This window comes from Etheostoma cragini, chromosome 14 (genome assembly GCF_013103735.1).
Source record: "Etheostoma cragini isolate CJK2018 chromosome 14, CSU_Ecrag_1.0, whole genome shotgun sequence".
Classification (NCBI taxonomy): domain Eukaryota; kingdom Metazoa; phylum Chordata; class Actinopteri; order Perciformes; family Percidae; genus Etheostoma; species Etheostoma cragini.
This window is the reverse complement of record NC_048420.1, coordinates 18986489-19001406: the sequence shown is the minus strand read 5'-3', so window position 1 is coordinate 19001406 and position 14918 is coordinate 18986489. Positions and strand designations below refer to the sequence as shown.

Here is a 14918-nt window from a genome sequence, read left to right as displayed (position 1 = left end):
TCTGTGCCTCCAGGCAAACATATGCTGCTCTTCCCGTCAGATTCCGGTGTGTTTGAGAGAGGAGGAATTGTTTAATGTTTATTAATCACCTGTCTGTGGTGGAGAGAGGAGACGATGATAGAGCCACACACACTCTTGTACACATGGGCTGGCTGTCTCGCACGCACACATGCACACACGGACGCGTTCAGCTGTGATGTTACCAACTTGGCCTGGTTTTTCCATTTCCAGCTGTATAAACGTGTGCTCATTTACTGTAACACTCCCTGTATACAGTCAAAATCTCTGCAGCTACTTTTTTAACAAATCCTTAACAGGTCCATTCTGGATCTTTTAAAACCAATTTCATAGCCAAATGCATTTAAAATAATAAAGCATTGAATTCCTGCACACTGTCAGAACATCTACTCAAAACACTGCCTGTGACTTAAGCATCAAGATTTTGTTGTGGTTTTAAATTGTGAATTTGATGCCTGACAAATCTTTTTAATATGACAAAAACATTGCATTTTTAATTATCATAGTGCTGACATTGTGCAGAAATCCAATGCTTTTTGTTGTAGTATTTTTATGTTCATATTCAGCAGGTATGTATCAGACTATATTTAGCTATGTAGAAAAGTAAGATTTTTTTTTAAGATTATTATTTTGGGCATTTTAAAGACATGAAAGGGGAACGAGAAGAGGAATGACATTCCCGCTCTACCAGGTGGGCTAACCAGGCGCCCAACATTTGGTTTTATCTTTATACAATAGCATCCTGATGGTGAGCAACTCCCTAAAAAGTTTTTAAAAAATACTTTGTTTACAGCTTAATTGATTACTGACACATAAATGAAGTAGCATTGGATACAGCTTTCATTAAAAATGTACATTAACTTGACTAGTTTTGTCTTTTTGTGGGAGCTACTGTAATTGTAGGACCAATTGATATTTGAGGGGAAAAATTGAAGCTGGGTTAGGAAGTGTTAGTGTTGTTGGCGTCATTGGCCATTACATAACAACCTTTCAGGATATTGTAATTCAAGTGGTCTGAGAGAAACTAGATTTAGCACCTCCTCTTGGCACTGGTTTCCGTCTAGCCCGAAACAGGTCACAGAGGACGTTCCACAAAAGCAGATGCACGTGCATGTTCCTTCAGATAGTGAAAGCCTGATTCAATGGTGGAAGATCCTGCAGAAAATGTTGCTATTCCAGCATTGGCAACAACTGCCTACACTGCAAAGCACCAGAAAAACACAAGAAAAAGGAAGACGGACTTATCAAAAAGAGAGTCTGATAAACATAATAAAAATATCGTAATACATGTTAATAATGGCAACGCGTTTTAGAGATGGAGAGATGGGCAAATGCTACTACTGGGTTTGTCTTTGCAACCCTGCTTAGCTAGACAGAACACCTGTACAACATTACCCGATTCATTAGTTCTGCAGTTAAAGCCAAATTTGTGCAAGCTGTTAATTCATTTACTTACACTGTTGTCAAAGAATGGTGTCATTTTTACAGGCAATGTTTTGAGATATAAAATTGACTACATGGATTCATTGCTGTTATTAACTTCGTTTCCATGTTTAAAAAGGGAGAAGATGTTGTTTTGAACATACAGTAGCTAGCATCTTTTCAGTCTTATACTGAAGTACATTTGTAAATCACACACTTTGGGAGCTGTATTTGTGAACTAAATTTCCACTAGAAAGATGAATAAAGTATGCCTTCTTCTGCTTCTTATTGCTTAAAAAATAATATACAATAATAAATACAAGCGTTCTAAAACACCATTTAAACTAAACATGATTTTTGGACTACTAATACATACTATATAACCGAAACTTCTAAATGGCTTGGTCATTCAGGGAACAAATCTATGAGAAAACTAGTTTTCCTGTTTTTAAGAAAAAACATTTTGTGCATGCATGTTTTATTACACGTGTACAAGCATGAGGAAGTGTACATTACCCACATGCACACTCACTGAGTACAAGTGCAAAAGTACACAGCCAGAAGGCTGTTCTCTTTCTATGTGCAGATGAGTAGACTAGAGAGCAATGAGAAAGCACCACAGGGACAAAGAGCTTGTATCTCAACTGTGTGTCACTTTTTATTGGAACAGAAAGAGCAAGGAGGTCAACGGTACAAAAAAAAAAAAAGGAAAGAAACGAGGGCGTGAAGGGTTGGTAGTTAAGCAGTGAGCGGTCACTTGGCGCCAGAGGTGATCTTCTCCAGGTCATGGATGCCCTCCTTGTCAATCAAACGGACAGTAAAGGAGGGAAGGTTCATGATGAAGCGCTTGTTCAGCTGGAGGAGGGAGAACAAGACAAAAAATATTAAGATTAAGGCACAAATAGGCAGAATGGATGTAGAAACAAGTGAAGCAGAAAAAGAAAGGGGATGCAGAGGGATTACAAAAGTGCAACACTGACTATTAAGGCTAAAAGCCGAGCCACATAAAAAGTGTTTGACGCACATCACTTGCGCGACTCTGGAAACAAATACCATTTTATTCAATGCATCAATCCACAATGATTCCGAGAGGACGGGACCCCCTGCAAGTCTATTTGTTTTCCTCTGGCGTGCTTAGTGAAGCATAATCTCCACAAACAGCTGTTTAAAAAATAAATCACACACATCTCCCTTTGTTTACATGTTGTGAATTTATTAACGGTATCCAATGATTGATATTACTCATAGTGTGGCTATAAGATCGCCGGTGTCTCTACAGATTCCCATTCAAATCCGTCAGCCTACATGAAAACTATATTTTGTTTAGTACATTTTAGCATGGTGAAGAAAGTTTGGCCGGCAGCGGTCGTCTCAGGTCTTTGCTGCCGAACGAAGGTTGAAGCGAAGGTCAGTGGGGATCAAACAGATGCTCGCTTTTAATGTGAATTCCCAGTAATAAAAGTGATTCCCTGTGAGCTAAACTAGAGTGAATTGTCTAAGTTCCTGAGAGTACAGATGCCACTTATGCAGAAAAAAAGTTGCTATCTCAAAGGCTGAGCAACCAAATTAAATAAAAATTGAACAAGATGTTTATCATTCTTATTCATAATTGTAGAGTGAAACTTCTTGAACTCACTTCCTCAACGCACTTCTTCAGTAGATCCACTGCCTCATCTCGGGTCAGATCTAGAACAAAAAAAACAGAAGAAAATGAGAATGCTGAAATGGGAGGGGGAAAAAATGACGAAGACATAATATAGATTCAAATGAGAAAAGGCTGCTTTATTAACACAGAAATTAAGTGGTGTTTGCAGTGTGGTATTGGGGAGAAAAGGGAGAGCATAATGCCATGAGAGGGAGAATAACAGGACAAGTTAATTAATTGCTAAAAACATTTAAAGCTTGTTTGTCAGATTTATGCCATGGAACTAACCTACATTGTTGTCTTGTTCCTACACAAGTCATTTGCCATTAGGTGGAATCATTTCATTTAAAAGACCGCGCTTACAGTGACGCAAGTCTGTACTGTGACCAAAGTGTGAATAACTCTGTAACCCTTTGAACGTTCTACAGACTTGCATTATGTGCTTTATTTCTCTCTCGTGTATTCAGTCTCACAGGAACAATAAACAGAAAAACAAACATGCATGAGGCATTTCTCTGCCCTGACCTGGTCTGTAGTGCCGGTCAAGAATGGAGAGAGTGAGGTAGGCTCCGTAGCCGTGGGCAGCGAAGGGGGCCTTGGCCAGGGAAGACAGGTAGTCCATATAGTAGAGACCGGGGCCGTCTGTGTCATCGTAGCCCGCCAGCAACAAGTTCACATGATATGGAGTCTGGAGAGAGGAGGAATATTATTCACAACTATAAGAAGCGTTTTCTGTGTTTATTCTGTTGATTCTGTGTACCTATTAAAATATTCCAGAAGCAAAGAGGAAATTATACAACTGTTTGCACGGTTGAATTTTTTTTTTGTAAAATTAACATCACAGGTAAGGATCACAGAAAGCATAACAGCTAGCAATTGGCTGGATTTGTGAATATAAGTATACTGTGTGTAGTCTATGCCCATGTTGCAAAATGTTTGCACTGAAATTACTATCAGCATATGTATTATATCACTGTCTGCACCTGATCTTACAGAAGCGTATTACATTCACCATATAAAACAAAAAATGTAGACACCTTATCTCGTAATATTGAGAAAATAACTCAAGATTTGAGAAAAGATCTCATAATTATTAGATTATGAGATCATCATTTAAAAAAAGGATCTCATTATTATGAGTTCATCTCTTGTAATTTTGAGAAAAAGATCTTGAAATTAAGAGATCTGATTTTGTAATTTTGAGAATAGATCTCGTAATTATGAGTTCCTATCTCGTAATATTGAATAAAGATCTCGTAATTATTAGATAAGGAGATCCTAATTTTAAGAAAGGATATCATAACTATGAATTCATATCTTGTAATTTTGAGAAAAGATCTCGTAATTATGAGATGATTATGCATTTTCACAACAGAAAAACAGCTCCCTTGTGGGAAGCTTTCAGGCTAGCTGATGCCATGGAAGCAAAGATGCCTACATCTCACCGGTTTAGTTGAATCCATTTTTATTTTGGTTTGGGTTTGAGACATTGGGAGATGCTATTGTCTTTAAGTACTATATATGAGATTGTCCAGGTTTTTTAAATTATCTCATAATTACGAGATCTGTCCTCAAAATTTTGAGTTATTTTCTCAGTATTACGAGATTGGGTGTCTACATTTTTTTTCCCGTGGTGAATGTAATACACTTCCGTATTATCTCTCTTAATTGTGCTTCTAACCCTAACCCTAAGACATCTTCCCACTTGAAAAGTGCAACTTTTCTTTCTCAACCAATTGCAATTATTTAATTATTGACTTTTCAGCTTAGCAGAAACATGGAGTGATGCACACATTAACGCAGCATAAACAGCAGAGACAGCGAGAGAGAGAGGGGAGGGGTAGCTGGAGAGTGGAGGGCGAGGAGAGGGGAAAGGGCGTCACAGGACAGAGGAGGTGAGTGTTTGTGTGTGAGGAGGGGGAATCAGAGTGTCACTAGCAGGCAGTGCGACATCTGCTGGGAGTCAGCACCCCTATTGCTCCCTTCATCGCGCCCTACCTCCCTCTTCATTCCTCCTTTACATCCCTCCCGCCTCCCCTCTCCGCCGCCTTCACCCTGTGCCCTGGAGTAGCGCCAGGGCTCATTAAAAACTTCTAAAGTCGTTTCTCTTGCCCCTTCCTCGCCCCCCTCTTCTTCTCTTTTTAAATTACATCTTTTACGCTTCCAGCCTACTCTCTCTTCTCTTCCTCCAAACACTAATTTTCTCTCTTCGTTGTTGCAAGCTACTGTTTCTCATTTTAAAAATCCCTTTAAAGCCAGATAATTTTTGGGGATTTCAAAACAAGTGTTGGCCTAAATTCTTGATGGAGGCAGAAGCAGGGCTGTGTTTTGGGTTTAAGTGCAATAACAAAGATAACACTTCATTATCGGTCGTGCGGTAAAGCAAATATGAATCATACAACGGCAGGTGAGTTGTGATCTGCACATCGGTCCTCTAATGTCAATTTAACTCTGAGCCAATCTGCTTATGTGACTTGTGTGTTAGCGCTGCGTTTGCCACAAGGGCAATGATGATCATTATGCTCCCTGTGGAGTGAGCTTAAGTCTGTGTGTTAACAATAGACACTGACACACTGAAGAAGGATGAATATCTAAGAGGGTGGGTGTGTGTGTGTGTGTGTGTGTGTGTGTGTGTGTGTGTTTTAACTCCTCTGTGAGCCTGCAAACACCCCAGTGGCGTCACCCCCACCCACCAGACACCTGTCTCGCTGGTTACAATGTAACAATAATATGGTCTTGGCATCAAAATAACATTCCCTTCCCATGTCACCTCGGAGGAAACCAGGCACCTTGTTAGCCCAGCCACCTGAACTCACACCCATGTTCACATGCAAACAATACGCATATGTTTTATCCCCCCACTGCAACTCTTGCACTCAGCCAAACCAAAAAACAAAAAAGCTACACCTGTGCATTGCTACCGTCGCCTTTAGGAAACACCAACCCACTCCACCTGGTTTTAAAGGAAGAGTTTGACATTCCCAAAAATACATTATATATTGCATTCTTGTTGCTGTAGTGTAATTGGTGAGTTTGTTGCTACCACTGGACAGAGCCAAGCTAGCCGCTAACAGCCCCCCCGCCCCCCCCCCATTCTTTGTGCTAAGCTAAGTGGCTTCAGGCGGTGCTTTATACAGTGTACAGACATACGTTAAGTTGTATTGATCCTCTCATCTAACTCTTAGCATGAAAACAAATAAGTACCAAAAATATGGCTCTATTCCTTAAAGACATCCGCAGTGTAGGATTCAAGGCAAAAACAGCTTTAGTTGTGACACACATTAAGGTCAGGCCGTTCAAATCATCAGAAACTCATGCTCAACGCTACTCTTCCACGTTCCAGCACTCCCTCCCTTCTTTCCTTCCTCCCACCTCCCCTACTTTGCACCCTGCCCCGGGGCATGTTCTCTTTATTGGCATTTCTCCTCAATCTGCTGTATTAATTGTTCATCTGTGCAGGAGCAGGGGAGCCGTGTGCAATATGGCGCCAGTAATTATTTGTACCCATTGTGTGCCCGTACTACAAAATATTTTACAAACCCATAAGGGCCCAGCTGTAGATCACTGCCGCACAGAGGCTAACTGTTGCTGTGGCTATAAAGGTGAAATCTAAAAATAACCTGCTCAAACTTTACAGACAAAAATGTTACTTCTTCAGCTTACTGGATCTTCATATATACAAAAACTAATGACCGCAAGGCATTAAGGCTTCTACATAATCTCCCTGAAAAAAAATCAAATGCGATATTTATAAACCACCTGCCTCCCCTGAGTTTTGCTGTATCTATTTAACTTCATGTCTCAGCCTACAACACCTGTCAGTTCAATATCAATTCAATCGGTGTTTATCTTTAGTAGGCAATTCTTTGCCAATATTACAGTACATCAGACAGGAAGCTACAACAAATAGAGGCAGAGTTTCTATGCCCCTAAAACTTTGCAGTTGTTTTGGTCTGTTGTGAATTTCATGTGTATCATTACTGATATGCATGCAGCAGAGTTGAGGCCTCAGGTGATTATGCTTACCGCTTTTTCTTTGTCTCCTCTCTAAAGCTTGAGTGAACGCAGGACTCCAGAGGTTAGCGGAGTTGTTTTTCTGGACGGCAGGCTGGTAAGCACACAGCCGTATGTGAAAAGGGTTTCTCTTACTCTGCACCGACATGCTCTACTGACTTTAGCTAACTACACCTCCCGGAGGTCTGCAGCCACTGGGGTATGACATCTTTCAGACTAAAGGACTCATCTCATTTATCCTGCAGGAATAAGGCCATCAGAATTAACAGTATACCACCGATTAATTTATCAGCCAGTGGTTTTTAACCTGAGGGTCTGGATGTGCCAGTGGGATCACGTGACGATTTCTTTTGGTGGGGGGTTCAGAAGATGATTCAAGGATGGTAGGGGGGTGGAAATTGATATACAAAAGCAGATCATTATCGTTCCTTTCTGTCTGGGCCAAACTTTAATCCTCAATGATTTAATCATATTAATTAAAATAAATTCCAACATATGCAGCCAGTTCCCCAGACAAGAAGTGAGAGTTGTAGTCTTGGACTACAGGGATTTTTCATCTACCTACATCTACAATAAATTTCATTTTAGCCAACTAATGGGCTTAATCTATGTTGTACATGTTGATTGTTGTTGGAAATATTTTGTTTTTAAAAGCTGTGGCTCTTAACAGCTTCACAATTGTTATCTTTCATCATTTTGAGGAATTTCGTTACAGTTTTCCTTAAAGTGACAGCTGATAGATTATGATAGATACATTTTCTAGAATGATGATGATTATTTAGAATTTTCTTTTTTTTTTTCTTAAGTTTTGCAGACCTGGAATTATTAGTCGACTGACAGAAAAACATTTTTGAACAATTCTGATTTTATTAACTTAGTTATTAATTGTTTTAGCCATTTCTTTTCAGCCAATTTACCAAAATGTATCATTGGTTCCATGTTCTCAAATGTCAGGATTTGATATGGTTCATTGGATATCTTTAGGGTTTGGGATTGTTGGTTGAACAAAAGAAGTTTAAAGAATCCACCTTGGGTACCTTTTTTACTATTTTTTGCCACTTAAAATCAAATGATTAATCTATTAATGGGAATTATAATGTAGATTGATGGATGATTAAAATAAGGAACCATTAATTAAAGTTGTGATCTTTGTACTAAATGGTTTCGGAAGCACTTTTCAAACAGAATTATTATTGCCCTGAATAGGACACAAAAGCACATCAGATTCAAGCAACGGTATTTGTGGGTAAAATAAACGCTACTTCTAGTTATTATTAATAAACAATTAAAGACTTTTGCAGATAATTCCCTGTTTCACATTCAAATGGACAACACATTACATATTCTACGTACTCATGATGCTCTTGAGGGGAAACACCATAAAAAAATAAAAATAACTTGTTTATACAACATAATTTGCAAATGTCCATGTACTCTGGAGGTTGATGAATGTGAGAAGAGCATAGCTGGAGGAAGGTGTGGGATGCAGACGAGAAACTGCTATTGCTTCAGTTTCTGAGCACTCCTGAGAACGCAGCATTAGTAAGTTCTGCACTCATAGAACCAAATTCATAACCGTGAGGCACAAAAATAACGATACACTTGCAGCTTATGGCAAGACATGAATATAAATGTTATCCTCCACAAAATGTACAACCTTGACAGAATAAAAACCGTCCTGAACCTATAGGCCCCTCCTGTGTGCATGCATTTTGTATCTGTGTATATGTTGACTCCTACTCTTTCACACTCCAGTCTGTGGAGTGTTGTCTACTGGGCCTGGTTGTTTCCCCCGGGGACCCCCACACCTCCTCCTCCCCTATCCCCTGTTCGATGTGTCCCACATTCCCTTCTCTGCCACACTAATTGTTTTTTGTAATTATTTTCACCCTTCTGCTATTGTGACAGGCAACAGCAGCACTACTCTTAACAAATTAGTGCAAGAGATACAACGCACGGATACAAGAAGCAGAGCTGACCTGCCGAGCAGAGTGCGTCCAGAACCACACATGCCTCACAAACACTAACATGAACTATGTACTAGAAGGTAAAACAGATGTAAAATATGTTGATCTGAAAAAAGTTGTTAATTATTTGATTAGTCAATCAACAGAAAATGAAAACGTCGTATGTGTCAAGTTGAATATCTTTAAATGTCATCTTGGGTTGTGGTATATTATGATAGCCCCTTTTCACCATTTTATGAACCAAACAATCGATAAATGAAAAAAAAAATGTGTCTAACTGATTAATATTGGGAAATAATTGATAGCTGCAGCCATACGAATATATACCCTAATGTTTTTTAAAGCACACATGGTATGCACTTATTCTGTGGATGCTCAGATTTGGGGGTGGCAAAGGCCAAAGGTCGGCATGATGTGCGTTACTAGGGTTGGGTATCAAACAGTAGGTTATTGAAAAGTGCAAAGTTTTAAAAGTTGGTAAGATTCTTAGATGTATTTACCTATTGACTTGTTTGGCATATTTTGTTCAAGTTAAAAGGTTTTTTGGGGGGGTCCTATGAGCATCAAGGGTTTTGTGTGTTGCTCATGAAGACAGTAAAGCCCTTTGAGGCACTTTGATGTGTTGAGAAAATAAAGTAAATAAAATTGAATCGACTTTGTTACAAGAAAAACATTGATCCCTAAACTGATACGTGATGATTGGTACATAATAAATATGCTTAATACTCAGTCCTGCAATTGGGGGTGTAACTGAAACTCCACTGACGTTTGTAACTGCACCTCTAAACATTAAAGTGTAAAGTACAGTCTTCCGGTAACAGATAAAAAACCTATTCAGTGAGTAAGCCTCCAAGCTTTTTTAATATGTAGTATAAATGCACTTAAATCTAGTTCTTGATGTGTGCCTTCCACTGCACAGCCTGGTGTAAGAGTGTACTTTGCTTCTGCAGGGCTCTAAGGTCTCTGCAAGGCCTTAAGGACACAATGATTTCAAAAGCACAGCACTTTTCAAGACTTGTTCAGCATAAATAAACATGCCAACACACAAACATGTAGACTGTTAAATTAACTGGTTGACTTCCCTGGTTTGACATCCAGGCTAGTGTAAGATTCTCACCTTTCAAATGTGTTTTTGGACAGTTTTGTTTGGTCACATTTTGGTATTTAAGTGTTGAAGGTCAAAACCATGGTTTTTTGATCATATACGCAGATCAACCGCGCAGTTGAGGTGGGAGACGATGCTGCAGGCTCAGGTGTTGTCATGAAGTCTCTAAGGGAGAAACCTCCGTCAACGCTCACAACAAGCTGACAAATGTACCTGGCTCTGTCAAAAATACATCTACTGGTTCAGCTTAGATGTCTCAAGCTGATAATGACACAAACCGATTAATTGCAAGTGAGACTTTTATTCCCACTTGAACTTCAGAGTAGCGCTACATCACAGTAGTGTCACGTCTTCAAGACAAGCAAGGGTAGCAAGCAATAGGTCCCTCTGTTGTGTTTGAGTGTTTTTAATTTCCTGTTTTAGCAAAATAAAAATGAATTATTTCAAGCAGAAATTAAAACACATTTTTGATGTGGATGAATAAACCTACCACATATGGTTACCATCCCTGCCATTTGAAATGAGTATTACTTTAACTTATGGGAATTAATTTGTGATTCTATCAGTCGTTCCCTACGGCTAAATGAGATTGCAAGTGCTAACAGAGGAATGTAATTAAGTTAAAATAGAAATTAAAATATTTATAGGTCTGTTCACTCATTACTCCATAATGAATATGCTTAATTCAGAGGGTGACCACTGGTACAGGGGATTAATTAGCTACTGTTTTGTTAACTGGGGAAATATACAAAGATACAGGTGTTCTTTGCAGTGGGTTTAAAAAGCTGTGTTTATGCACACAGGTAAAAAGGGAGAAAAAGTGCATTAGAAGCATAAAAGATGGGGCAGGTCAGAGAAAACATAGCATCATGAAATGCAGCATATGGCGCAAGTTGAATTTACATTTGTGTTGACACCCAAGGTCCTTCAGGTTGTTTTCTAAATGTGTAAGTGGTCTTACATTCAAAGACCAGTTTAAAATTGTATACAATCGTATCTGAAATTATAGTAAAAGAAATTGCATACAATGACAGTAAAACCACGTTACATTACTTTGCTGGTTGCCTTTAGTTGGTTTTGGCAAAGTTGCTGTATAACAGTTAACTTCAATTACATTTGGCTACGTTTACAAGTTTAATTACAAATGATCTTTCCCTCTTTCATTGCACGGCAGCAGCCACCTTGTCAGGCTTAAAGTAATGCGTTTGTGAGGGGAGGTTGTTTTTTTATGTGTCTGCCCTTTTCCAAACAGTTTCCAATGACGCCTTCGCAGATAGTTTTGAGTAACAAAAATTCTGGCGCTTCAGGTTAGTTTCCCTCTATCTTGAAAACCCTTTTTTGGCTACTGGGAATTCTGAGCAAATGGTTATTTATATGTTCTTTTAAAAAGTGTGTTACGTTGTGGAGATTATCTTGTTTAATAAATATGTGCATATCTACTGGCTGTAAACAAAGAGCTGATTTTCTCAGTCAGAAACACATTGCTATAATTGTATTGGCTATCTGCTGTGAGGGTCCAAAGTGGACCAAACTTTATAAAATGGACCCACAAAAAGACATCATCTCGTTGTTATAGTGCGCAGATATGAGTTTTAAACAATAAATTGTGTTGCTCAACTAAAAGAGATATATGTATATATACACTTCAGTAAAACAGACAACATCTTCACAGGGTATAAGAACACAATTCTCACAATAAATGATCCTGCTTAAATGATACTACACTGCTTTATGGGAAATGATTGAGACCAGTGCACACAGAAACAAATTATTTCAAACAACCATAAAAAAAATGGAATTTCTCATAGATGTGTCAAGTAATACGAGATCAAATAAATTACATAACCTAAAACAAAAAACCTAGTATGATCATATCAGTGTAGATTCCGGACCTCATACAACCCTAACCCTAATCCAAGACAGCTAAATCTCAGCCGTTTGGTTAACATGAACAACTAACGGCAAACTGGATGCTAGGGTCCAGAGAAATTTAATTTAGCCGTCACAGGACACTGATCTGAATCGTCTATTCATAGTTTGAGCTGTTATGTTCCAACATTATATAACTGTATCACAAACAGTAAAGGTATATCAACAATGAAGTTTTCACTATACGCTGTAGGATATTTCTCTTGATAAATCTATCAATATTACAAAGACAGCTTAGAGCTCACATGATTTAAAAGGCAACTGAATGTTAAGTATGACATTTAAATTATGTTGTAGGATGTGTTGATTGTATTGTAAAAGGATTAGTATTTTGTGTGTATCCTGATAGTTACCCTGCTTCGAAGGTAGTCTGCAAGATTCTTTCGTGTGAAGTTTGCTGCTGCTGATGGACTGAGTTCATAACCTACAAAAATAAGGAGGCATCAGAAACAAACTTTTAGAGAGGGCTGGGTACCAAACTCCAATACTTTTAGGCACCAACCAAATGGCCTCCATATTATCGAGGAATGGAAAATGTCTTGTCATTCAATACCAAATTTCAATACCTAAGGAGTAAATCTCACAGTGTCAGCAAGCCAATAAACATGCAGCATGCTTGTACCAGGATCTAATAATGCTTGTGATTGGCTGTCTAACGTTACACACAGGCCGAGTAGAAACATGCAGGAAAAACACTGTTAGGCACAGAGACAGGGCTCATGTGTGTATGTTGTTGTATTTTGAGAGGCTTGACTACAGTGTATGTCACACAGGAGTAAAGGGGCTGAAAAATGAATAAAAAAAGACCTGTACTGCAATTTGTAATTTATTTTTATAAAAATAGATTCTATCAAATAGGTAGAAAAAGTATTGTTCTGGAACTGACATTCAAGTCACAGTATCAGTATTGAAGGTTTTTGAGCAACATTACATTTTGTTGGGTACTTCTTCAGAAAATACAGTTTGCCTTCCAATATAACAGTATTGTCAATGAGTAGACATTTTGTAGTTAAACTGGGAACTTTGATGGAGAAGGAAGGAGAGCTTGACCAACTTACCGTTCCTCATTTTGTAGAGCTGAACATTCTTCTGGATGTACTCTGCAAACTGTGCTGTGTCTCCCGCTTCTCCAACACACAGCAGCAAAATCTTCTCACTTAGTTTGAACATCTTGTCATAATCTGAAAAGCATAGAAAAGAATTTATTGAATAAATGAATTGAATTACAGTTCATGAACCTCTTGAGATGGCCCATCTCATATAAAAGGGGTCCTCAGGCAAAACATTTAACACAGACACATGTAAACATAACTAATGCTAATGAATTAAATAATCCAATAACACAAAGTAGCATCAGCTAGAATATACACATAAGGGCTCTCCCTCCATCTAAAAACCCCACCTACTACATCTGCTACAAGTAATCTATGTAAAAAGACTAAGTCTACTAAAGTTCGACGGAAAATGAAGGTGCCAGAGTGAGCAGCGTCACATCAGTAACGGCAACGTTAGTCTCTTTCACTTTCGCTGTCAAAGACCTACTCGGGAAGCTTTTCCTAACTTCAGTCCGATTTAATAAAACGTGAACTAATTAAATTATTAAAAATAAATATGTATTTCATTTAGACTAATCAAAACAAATAATCTAAACTACAACAACCGAATGGGAAAGATTTATTCGCGACTTCAACTTTTCGTAACGTTAGCTAACATAGCTACGTTGAGCATTGCCAGCTAAAGTTACATTGTGAATATGCGGCCACATTGTGAATATAGGGGGAGTTACACAGTAATATACCGTACGATTGAAAAGCTTCAATGATTATTTCTCAGTAGCACAAGTGGGTTTAGTGTGAACAAGGTGAAAACTGTTAGCAGGTTTAGCTAGCTAAATCAACTGGCTGAATGGCTAACGCTAAGCTAATGCGTTGTCATACCGTGTTTCATCTGAATAATGCTGCTGGCTGCAACATTATCGGCTGCGACGAGAACAAAATCAGGTCCCTGTATCCCGATTAAATATTCCATTCTGTTTGACAGGTATGAGCTGAAATATGCCAATAACACTCGGAGATAGAAGACGTTTCTCAGCCTCGGCTCTACGGATTACACAGCAAAAGTTTGGGATCGGTGGCGCAGACTGTTGTCGTCACCGGAAAACAGTTTTTCGTCCTTTCCACGCGAATCGGGCGGGCATGCCACAGCAAATATATTTATCTATTATTAGAAAAAAAACTACAAGGATAAGAAGTGTATTTATCCTAGACAAATTAGTATGATTGAGAATATATGAGTCTGTATATGTATTTATTTTTTTGTTAGTCTTTTTTCTGATCCACACTCCATACCAGTTGGTGGCGGTAATGCCCAAATCGCTTGGCAACAGCCAATCAGCCTCAAAGAAGAAGACTCGGGCGCCGGGCGGGTAATTTGAGCGGACTGTTGTTGTGTCAGTCGTGTGGCGATACAATTTTACCGATTGTAAAGTAAATCCAACGAGAATCCGTTATTTCATCAGGAAAGGGGTCAGTATGAACGAAGGGACGCTTCAAAACATAATGGCGGAATCTAATAATCTTAACGGCTCGCAGAGAAGACGGTCGCCGCGGTTGACTTCTCCTCCTCAGGCTAACGTTAAAACTGGCAACAACATGGCGCTGGCCTCGGTCGCTGTTAAACGTTCCATCACGGTGAGAAAAATAGCACCCAGAAAAACAGTTGCACCGTCGGAGCACAACAAGGAGAACACATCGAGACGGTCCGGGTTGGAAAGTAGTCAAAAGAAGAAGTCGAATGTCTCCACGCCAGATCCTGTCAC

The 14918-nt window shown here is 38.9% G+C and overlaps 2 protein-coding genes across 2 annotated transcripts in view; one reads left to right on the top strand and one right to left on the bottom strand.

Annotated features, from left to right (window-relative positions):
- Positions 1–2073: 2073 nt before the first annotated feature.
- On the bottom strand, positions 2074–14288 carry psmb2 (proteasome 20S subunit beta 2). The gene is made up of 6 exons (XM_034892343.1): positions 14038–14288; positions 13159–13281; positions 12454–12524; positions 3611–3773; positions 3077–3126; positions 2074–2295 (listed from the first exon to the last, which is right to left on the bottom strand). The coding sequence occupies exons 1-6, from the start codon at positions 14126–14128 to the stop codon at positions 2194–2196; spliced, it is 600 nt and encodes a 199-aa protein (XP_034748234.1). The 5' UTR covers positions 14129–14288; the 3' UTR covers positions 2074–2193.
- Positions 14289–14321: 33 nt separating this feature from the next.
- Positions 14322–14918, top strand: part of cdca5 (cell division cycle associated 5) — a 1621-nt gene continuing 1024 nt past the window's right edge. The window contains exon 1 of the mRNA XM_034892782.1: positions 14322–14913. Coding sequence (XP_034748673.1) covers positions 14632–14913 — 282 coding nt within the window. The 5' untranslated portion in view covers positions 14322–14631. The remainder of the gene's footprint in view (positions 14914–14918) is intronic.

Bases quoted from the DNA above. Each gene is read 5' to 3' on its own strand.
- psmb2 (XM_034892343.1), bottom strand. From the start codon at position 14,128: ATGGAATATTTAATCGGGATACAGGGACCTGATTTTGTTCTCGTCGCA. The intron at 3,774-12,453 runs GTAACTATCAGG...TCCTCTCTCCAG, and splicing joins CAGACTACCTTCGAAGCAGG to ACTCCATATCATGTGAACTT. The intron at 3,127-3,610 runs GTCAGGGCAGAG...TTTTTGTTCTAG, and splicing joins TGACCGGCACTACAGACCAG to ATCTGACCCGAGATGAGGCA.